The sequence below is a fragment of the Trematomus bernacchii genome, unplaced genomic scaffold (genome assembly GCF_902827165.1).
Source record: "Trematomus bernacchii unplaced genomic scaffold, fTreBer1.1, whole genome shotgun sequence".
NCBI classification, from domain to species: domain Eukaryota; kingdom Metazoa; phylum Chordata; class Actinopteri; order Perciformes; family Nototheniidae; genus Trematomus; species Trematomus bernacchii.
Window position 1 is genome coordinate 256,519 of NW_022987627.1, and position 10,296 is coordinate 266,814.

At 41.7% G+C, this 10,296-nt stretch overlaps 1 protein-coding gene across 1 annotated transcript; it reads right to left on the bottom strand.

The window, feature by feature from the left end:
• Window positions 1-917: 917 nt before the first annotated feature.
• Window positions 918-1,794, bottom strand: LOC117484534 (the record flags this gene model as incomplete). The annotated part of the gene is made up of 1 exon (XM_034132963.1): window positions 918-1,794. A coding segment is annotated over one exon (877 nt), but the record flags the coding sequence as incomplete, so codon positions are not given.
• Between the last annotated feature and the right edge of the window lie 8,502 nt (window positions 1,795-10,296).

The window sequence follows — 10,296 nt, forward strand, 5'->3', positions numbered from 1 at the left end:
CACCTATCACATCTCTAGGCCCCACCAGTGGGGCGCGCCCCACACTTTGAGAAACGCTGGTTTAGTGGTTCTCTCCTGGAGAGATGATCATTTTACAAAATACAGTTACTCAAGTACATCTTCGATCTTCGCAAATCAGTTATGAGTCTTCAAACAAATCGTGCTCAATTTAAGGCGGGGCCTCTCATATGACGCACACCTGCAGACTTGCTAGCCTGTTCCATTCTTCGTTCTCCGTATGTCAGGAAGGATTCTTGCCTAGCCTCTGAAGGACCTGACTCGGAAGACATCTCCTACCAAGGAAGGGTCCTCGACATTGAGAAACACCCTCTATGTATGTAAAAGGATGATCCACAAGCAGAGATTTGCGATCCACAAGCAGAGATTTGAGATCCACAAGCGCATTTTTGGTTGACAAATACAAAATGGATTCACAAATGCCTGATCGAAAGTTGTCAATGTTAAAGAGATATTCACAGATCTTTTTTTTATTTGTGAAAATATTTTGCGTATTTGCAGATCCGTTTTACATTTGCAAATTTATTTGTGAGTTTGCAAATCTTTTAAATGCATTTGTGGATGGTGTTTTACATTTACAAATCACATATTTACACACAAATTATTTTTATGTTCAGACAAATATAACCCCATAGTGACAGCTTAATCGTATTTACCTGGCCATGGTAGGTGTTTATCACTCTACTTTCACCACAGCAGGGACTGAGATACGTTAGGACTGAATAATGACTATATTACATACCAAGGTTCATGTGATGTGTACAAATACAAATTGAGCATTCAAACTTTTTTTTCAACCAACAATTTATATAAATATAAGAAACTGGAAAATCTCTCTATTTACAATATTGAACATCAGAACTTTCAACCAACTATTCATTATAAATGTAAAGACAGTGTCAAGGTCTTTGTTCGTCTTCTAAGACAGTGGGTCTGGCTGCTGTGTAGGTGGGGGTGATGGTGCATGGGCTGCTGTGTAGGTGGGGGGTACGTGTACTATACGAGACATCCACGAGACCTCCTTGCTGGCTGGGTTGATGGTGATGGCTGTTGCAGAGCCGTGTGTATCTTGACGTGGTGGAAGCCAATGGAGATTTCATTTGCCGAGGTGCAATCGAAAAAAGGTGTGTTTTCAGTCTGCAACGGAAGATGTAGCGGGTTGGGGTGTATGGTTTGACCAGGTCCTGTATGTAGGATGGGCCTGATCCATTCACGGCACGGTAGGCCAGTACCTGTGTTTTAAAGCGGATTCGGGCAGCCACTGGTAACCAGTGAAGAGAGCGGAGGAGCGGTGTAGTGTGGGAACATTTTGGCAGGTTGAAGACCAGTCGAGCTGCTGCGTTCTGGATGAGCTGTAGAGGTCGGATGGCACATGAAGGTAGTCCAGCCAGGAGGGATTGGAAGTAGTCCAGGCGTGAGATGAGAAGAGCCTGGACCAGAATCTGCGTTGCCTTCTGGGTCAGTAGAGGGCGTATCCTCCGGATGTTGTAAAGTGTGTATCTGCAGGAAGGGGTTGTCGCATCGATGTTGGCAGAGAAGGACAATAGGTCGTCCAGTATCACACCCAGGTTTCTTGCAGTCCGACTCGGGGTAACAACTGAGTGATCAATGGTGATAGTAAGATCATGGACGGGGGAGCCCTTTCCAGGAAGGAAGAGCATTTCTGTTTTATCGAGGTTGAGTTTCAAGTGATGTGCAGACATCCACTGAGAGATGGCGACCACCCCGGTTTCAGACGGGGGAAAGGACAGGATCAGTTGAGTATTGTCTGCATAGCTGTGGTAGGAGAAGCCATGAGAGTGAATGATAGAACCAAGTGAATTGGTGTACAGAGAAAATAGGAGGGGACCTAGGACGGACCTCTGTGGTGAGTCTACAGGGTTCCGACACAAATCCTCTCCACGTTACCCTGTAGGTGCGATTAGTAAGGTAGGAAGTGAAGTAAAAAGATATGATTCTACACTGTATTGAAGTAAACATGTATTATTTTGAATTGTATTTTAGTGAACATGTATTGTTTGAACTGTTTTATGTAATCACAAACGGGTTTTGATAATCACTTAGAATAGGAATGTTATTCTTACTTTCAAACTCACTGATCCAGAGATTCTGTTTTCACACACCAACTTGGCCTTTTTTCACCCCTAAAAGCCAGATGTTGTTTTTAAGTCGTTAAAGACATCGTTAAATAGGTGAAGAAAAGTTTAAATGTCTGAAAAGGGATACTTTATGTGAAAAACCCCCATGGGAAGGGAATGTAGGGTAGATAGGGTGGAGATAAACGTTGACTTTTGACCTGGTGTAACTTAGGATCTCACGTGCTGGTCAGACCTCTGATTGAACCCGGCCAGAAGCGAATCCAGCCAGTCAGGACACTTTGGGGAGGTGATCAGCTTACACAGCTCCTCCTCACGGACTCTCTGATTCGCTTGGGAGGAAAATGGGAAGGAAGAGTCGACTGATCTCCGCCCCAAAAAGAGATATGAATACTGATGTTTTTGAGTGTAAAAATGCTTCTGGTTTGCTGAAGGCTGGTCTAGAGACGTGTAAACCGCATCCCAAACCTGAAGTCTGTACTTCTCGTTTCCTGAAGGCTGGTCTGTCTACCTGTAAACCGCATCACAAACCTGAATTCCGGAGTACTCGAGTACTCTGTATAACTTGTATATGTGTTTGGTTTCCTACCAGAAGTAAACTCAGATAATTTGTTATAACTTTGATTCCGGTGTTTTCAATTCCTTTCTTAATTTAATAGAGATCCAGCCTCATCCAACGAACGGCGCGTAGCAGAGGTGTTCTGCTCCAACAGAAGTGAGGAGGGAGAGTGCAGAGCCTGAGATGCCCAAGAGGACCACAGGATCACAGGATCCTCCTTTCCACCCAAGGGTGGAAAGGAGGATCCTGTGGTTCACTGTGTCGAACGCAGGTTGACGTGCTTATAGTTTTTTTTACTTTTAGAACACAAGGCATAACAGCAGTTTACTGTAACTTTAGATTTGTGAAAGATTACTTCAAAATAGGAAGGAAACAGGATAACAGTTGTTATCATAATGTATTGAAAATATGGATCTATGCAACAGAAACACTGTTGCCTGAAAAGATACAGAATTTCAAAATGTATTTATTCTACATGAAAGTATGTCAACCAGACAATAGATTTGTTTATATTAATTGCAAAAGGTCTACCTGAGGAGACTGTAAAAGCATTCAACACACAGCTAGTATAAAGAAGAAGAAAAAAGGCACTATTTATTTTTCTATTAGTTTCTTCCACTACAGATTCAATTTGCTGACAAACCGTAAACAGCTATTGTTATTTTTCTTTTTGAATGACAACCCATTCTCTACCTGTCAAGATATCAGGCGCTGGTTAGGACCGCGCACATACAAACACACACTATTTCTCAGGTAAAGGTTATGGACTTGAAGAATGTTCTCATTAGTTTCTCTGTACAGCACTATCAGTATACTGCCACAAAGATGCAGTGTGTGTGTGTACATGCATATGTGGGGATAATGAGCTCATAGTGTTTTTGAAGTGTGGGGTGTGTCCTGAAAGCCAAGGTGGTAACTAACACTCTGACAACACTCTCCATCACCTTAAACCCCCTGGTGTAGAGAGCAGCTGATAGAGCCCAATTATGTTTATTAGGCTCTTTAGCTGTCACTCATGCACTAAAAATAGCATTTTATGTCGGACAGAATGGCTAAATCACAATTCATCGAAAGGGAAGGCAACAAATGAAACGTTTGACAATTCTGTTAATATTTTGCGATCGAAAATTAAATGAGTCTTTTGTATCTTTGATTTGATTTTCCAAGAAAATTAGTCAGGCTGAAGGAAGCTTGATTTTGCCTACGGTATGCAGAAAAACGAAAGAAAAATGTATTCTCCCACTTAGGATTTAAGTTTACACAGAAACTCTGGGATTAAAAGCTTTTTTCTTTAACCAACATGACTGGATAGTGTCAAGGAGCTTGTTTTTCCTCTGTGGAATACATGCAGAGAGGGTTTTGCCTACACAGCCTACACATATGAAAATTGCCCTTCTGCTTTTGTGTTGGGAGAAAACAGCAGAACATGTGAGAGTAAATTCTAGTGGATTTAATACATTTGGCACCTCAGGCCAAGATTAAACCGAGCGTTGGTAAAATAGGAAGTGACAAATAGTGCCTTTACTGAAGAGCCTCCATTGTGCATCAGCTGCATGTTGCGGGGGTGTTTGTGTTGGCTCTTTTCTTGTACTGTACGATGATACGTGTGTGTTTTGCATGTGTAATGCAGTATCACTCAGTGTCATCTCTGTATGAAAAGAGACAGAAACAGGGGGAAACCAGATAAGGGAGAATAAAGAGTTTTTTTCAGATTTACACTAGGCCTTTGATTCTTTTCAGCAGTGGCAAAAAATATGGTCGTAATTTCCTTAAAAATGTAATTGCGTTAATCAGAGTAGTAATCTTTGATAAATCATAGATTTAAAATTGCTTGTATTTGGAGGTGGGTTTTGAACAAATACAAGTGTGGTGTTGTAATAAAGAAATGCATGACAAACTGATAAACCAGACGATTTTTTTATTTGTTATTACATGATTTATTTCTGCCTGAAGTCCAACAATTAGCTCAAACATCGACAAAGTTGCTGTCACAGAGAGCCGCTGTGATTGCCCTCTGTATAATGTTCGCTATTCCTAATGCTGTTGACATATTCAGAGCGCTATCTCTTCTTAAAGTGGTGATCCTGTCTACTATTTCCAATGCTTTTCCTCCGTTTTCACCACACCTAAAGCAAACAAGTGCAGAACATTTTGTCACGGATTACTTGATGGTTCCGCAATGTAGTGATGGGTCTTACCGATGTACAGTGGTCTCTAGTCAGTGCAAATCATGTAATGTGCTAGTTCCTCCGCTTTCTTTGCCTTTTTACTTAAAGGGCCCATGTCATGGCCATTTCCACTGATCATAATTCCATTGTTGAGGTCTACTAGAATAGATTTATATTGTGCAATTTTCCAAACTCACATTGGTTTCTCATACAGCATCTCTGTAAACTACGTGTATTCACTGAATTTCACTCTCTGCCTTTAACGGCTCGTTGTAGCTCCAATAGCTCCAGCCCCCACCCTCCCTGTGAGCACAGTGTGCTCTGATTGGTCGGGACGTTGTGAATCGCGCTGAGCTCCGTGGAGGTGTTGTTTCCTTGTTAGCGATACACAGCCAAACACAGCCAAACTCATCCTGAGCACACACAAAGTCACAGCCGAAGTAAAAACAATAAGTGTGGCTTGATATTGAGTAAGAAAAAGGTTGATAAACGCTGTGAGAATGGGTCTGCAGAGAGAATTTTGCCGCGATCCCAACTGTCTGTTATCAGCCTGCAGCCAGGGAGAGAAATCAGCTGAGCTGCCTGCTCCCTGCACACAGATGTGTGTGAGGAAGTCCGTGGATTGGTCAATTTGGACCAATCAGCAGGGGCTTAACGTAACGGCTCTGCGGACGTAACGTAACGGCTCCACGGATTGGTCCATTTCGTTCCGGGTACGGCTTGACATCATGCCGTACCCGGAATGAAATGGAAGAATCAAATGGACAATGACGTATCTCCAACGAGGCGTTTTGGGGAGGTATTTTCTGTGTTAGAGTTTTACTCGCTACAGGGTGTACTTTGAGGGTTTGTGACTCTGCACACCGTTTACATGCATAAAAACCTTCATAACACACAAGGGGACGGGTAATAACTGGAAAAGCATGACATGGGCCCTTTAATCTCTGTCATTTGAGAACAAAGTGCGGAGCAGATTGATGACCCAAAGGATCTTGGAATCATTATGGAGGGATTGGAAGTGTTCAAGAAGTTGGCAAGTGTGCAATCACAATGTTCTTGTGTTTGCCATGGATGTATAAAGAGAATTGGATACAGCGTTCGAGGGCCGACCCTGTACATACAGTGTGCGAAAAAGCACACGTCCCACCGCCCGGGACGTGTTATTTACAATGTCGGACAAGTAGATCTTTCAATTGACTTGTCCAGCGGACAAGTGACGTTTTTAGCCCTCATTTATTGACAAATTATTGATAAACTCAGTTTACAAAATGCAGAACTCATTCGCAAATTGTCCGTGTCCGCCATTGTTCGTTTAGAAATGTTAGTTTCGGTTCTGCTTGTCGATTCCTAAGGAAATGCATCTCGCCGCTTTCTGTACTGTTAGACGGGGGCGGGGCGGTGCGGGACGTGTAGCACAGTGGTAGGGTTGGGAAGCAAAACTCGGTTCCGAGTAGGAACAAATAACAATTGTCCGGTACCGGGATTAATAAGAGTTGTGAGGACAGGAGGCGGAGCCCCGCGGACCGCAGCTCTCTCTCTCTGCTCCGGATCATCTGATCGCTGCACGGTGCAGTTCAGCGTCTCTCTCTCTCCCTCTCTCTTTCTACACACAGCGGACCCGCTGCCCGTTTAACAGCCTAATCTTTGTCAAACTTTCTTATGTTCTTTCTTTAACACGTAATGAAGGTTATTACGCGTTTTAGCTCCTACGTTGTTAATATTGACGCCATTTCCTTTATGAAGTAAAGCAGCCTCCCTGTCTGTGTCCTCGCGCTGTCCTCACATCCCCCGACCCCCAGACTCGGAGGAGCACAGGGATGTCAGTATTGTTTATGAAGCAGGGTATAGAAAATACATTATTGAAATGAAAATAATATTTATTTACTTTTACAAACAGTGAGTAGCTGGGCAGCTGCAGCATGTGTATTGCAGGACATGTGTAAGCATGCAAGCGTCTTTGAGTTGTAGAAAAGCGCTAGGCCTATAGGCTATAAATATAATGTATTATTATTATTAGGCCTATGTGTTGGACATGTGTGGTTGGACTCTGTCTCACAGGCAGGTTGCAGTGTAACATCAGAGGAGACTGGGCCAATTGTACATTCTCAAACTGCACCACATAGAACTAACTAAACAATGCAGAGATTATTTTTATATAATTGTATTCAATAACCGTAAGAAATTAAACAGTATGAAGTGATTTCTAAATATGAATACAGATTTGACTTAATGTTTTCATAAATATGTTTTTCTCCCAGTTTGTCATGGGACTTATATTTACCCTCTCAAAGAACCGGAATCGAGAACCGAAAATAACCGGAATCGAAAAGCAGAACCGGAATCGTTAAAATCCAAACTATACCCAACCCTAGGTATGTGTGATGCAGTAAAATCTTACCGCTCACTTACGTTAGCGGTGACGTAAAAATCGTGGGGAAAAGTAAAATACGTTGGCGAAGAAGAAGATTCCAGTGGCCCCAATTTTTGTCCATTCTGGACAAGTGAAAAATGTATTCGGACAAGTAAATTGCCAAACTCACTTGTCCATGGACAAGTACTCTCTAAAAACTTTTTCTCACACTGACTGTATACACTGTAAAAAAAATTAAAAAACGGTCAAATGACTGACAGCAGCGGCTGACAAACAAAAACCATTAAATTAAAGTAAAATACTTTAACTGAAATAAAGTGCAAAAGCAATTAATTTACAGGAATTGTCCTTAAAGGTTTTACAGGAAAACACTGTAATTTTACAGATTTATCTGCTCTTTTTACAGTCAATAACCTTTAATAATAATACAGCACTAAAACTTTAATGTGCAAACACTGTCATTTGACAGATGTATCCTCTCTTTTTAAAATCAATAACCTTTAATAAAAGTACAGCACTAAAACTTCTACGGGCAAAGACTGTAATTTTACAGATTTATCCTCTCTTTTTAAAATCAATAACCTTTAATAAAAGTACAGCACTAATACTTCTACGGGCAAAAAAAAAGGAAAAAAACGGTCAAATGACTGGCAGTAGCGGCAAAAACCATAAAATTAAAGTAAAATACTTTAACTGAAATAAAGTCCAAAAGCAACTTGGGTGGGGTATGTAATTTATTTCAGAAACACTTTTTGTTATATTCCATGGAATGCTCTTAACATCCCGATAGCAATTAATATATTAAATGCTTTGACAATAAATACATAAAAAAATGTAATTTGTGGAAGCCATAGCACTGGCCCGGCTAAAATAACTGGATGGCCTACCTTCCATCTCGTGCACAAACTTATCTCGTGCCCTCATTGGTCATGTGCGCGTTCGTGTGTGTTGGAGGAGGGGCTCTGTAAGGAAGTCTGAAGGAAGAGGCAGATTTTTTTCGGCTGCGTAGTTTCAAATTCTAGCGCACTCAAGCTGGTTTCTCCAAAATTACATACCCCAGCTTTAATATACAGGAATTGTCCTTAAAGATTTTACAGGAAAACACTGTAATGTTACAGATGTTTCCTCTCTTTTCAAAATCCATTGTCTTAAAATGTTACATTCAAATACCTTAAATAAAGTTTTGATGAGAAAAACTGTTTTTTTACATTTTTTTTATTAGATTTGTATGATCAAACACTAAAATACAGAACCTAAAGTTCTACAGGGAGAATACTGTTATTTTACAGCTTTTTTCTAACATTTTCCAATCAAACATTCAATAAAATGACAGCACTAAATGTTCTGTAGGAAACAATTACTCTGAAAACTTAAAATATACAAATATTTGTAGAATTATAGTACACCTAATGAATACAGCATTTCATATTTAAACATCATACTTATAAACAGTAGAAACAAAAAGTACGTTTTTTTTTTAAAGATTACTTTGAAACTTCTCAACTGAAAATAACAGAAATGACATGTTCAATTTGAAGGAGCAGTGTGCAGGATTTAGTACGTCTAACAATGGGGATGTAGGTTCCAAACAATGGATAACTTGTTCACTCACCCTCCTATCCCAAGTTTGTAGGAGAATTGATATTGGCTGCAAAAAACTTGAGGCCCAATCATGTTTTCTCTGTCCATTCTGCCGTCATTAGACGTGGCAGTGCAACCTAGAGGACAAAAAGATAACAATTAGTAAACCATAATGATGGATGTTATTATCAGCAGCTGCCAAGAGATCCCCTAAATCTTGTATGATGGACCGTTGAAGCAGACACACACACACACACACACACACACACACACACACACACACACACACACACACACACACACAACACACACACACACACACACACACACACACACACACACACACACACACACACACACACACACACACACACACACACACACACACACACTAGGGGTGCAACAACTAATCGACTTAAACCAAATGAGTTGCCAACTAATTCAGTCGTCGATTCGTTGGTGACGTCATAACGTGTGTTTTACGCGCCGTTAAGCTCCAACGTTATCGGTCTTTTTATCGGTACTGGAGACATTTCAAACATATATGTCATATGTCTTAGTGCTACATAAACATTATATCGCAGTCTTAGTGTTGCCAACTCTGTTTCTAATATGCAAAAAGACAAAAAAATGCGTCTATGATGTATTGTCGATCTTTCCAATCCAGACGAGAGATCTCTCTCCCCTGTCTGTGTGCGAGGGGGCGGGGCAGTTTACACACACTGCTACATGCATGCAACACACACACACACGGCGGATATGGCGGAGAGACCGGAGCGCCTCTACGTTTCGGGCTGGACCTGCTTCGCCTATCCTGTACTGCTGTGCTGAGGAGGATCTTCACTGGGGACATCGCGGAGAGACCGGAGCGCCTCGAGCTGGGCCTGCTTCGCCTATCCTGCTGTGCTGAGGAGGTTTTGCACCGGGGTCATCGCGGAGAGACCGGAGCGCCTCCACGTTTCGGGCCTGCTTGCGCGCCTATCCGGATGCTGTGCTGGTCTGGGAAAATGGCCCCTATCGTGTTTCTGCTATGCCTGTTAGCTATTTTGGACAATGAGAAGTTCTCTCGTCATCCTGAGAAGTCGACTGGGTTCAGGTCTGTTCTACCGCCCACAGTGGACATCCCCTGTAAAGGTTCCGATGTGTTACACAAACAATTACTGGTTGCCTTGTCACAGACATTCAGTTCGACAAATGTTTGTCTTTCTCACTTGCCTGCTATGATGGTTCTTCAGGACTGCTTCTTGAGCTCTAATCTCACTTTCGAGGAGTTTGCTGGTGACTTTAAAGCAGATGACAATGTATGTGTGTCGGTTAAGAGGAAAAGGTGCTTGTTTTTTTTGCTATTATTACTATCAGGGAATGTACAACTAAACCCTGGACCGCCCAGTAGCAGTAGTAGTCAGATAGCTACTCCTGCTGATTTTATTTCTAGATCTGGGTTGGGATTCATTCACTTAAATGTGCGCAGTCTGTTACCTAAGTTAGATTTTGTCCGCATTT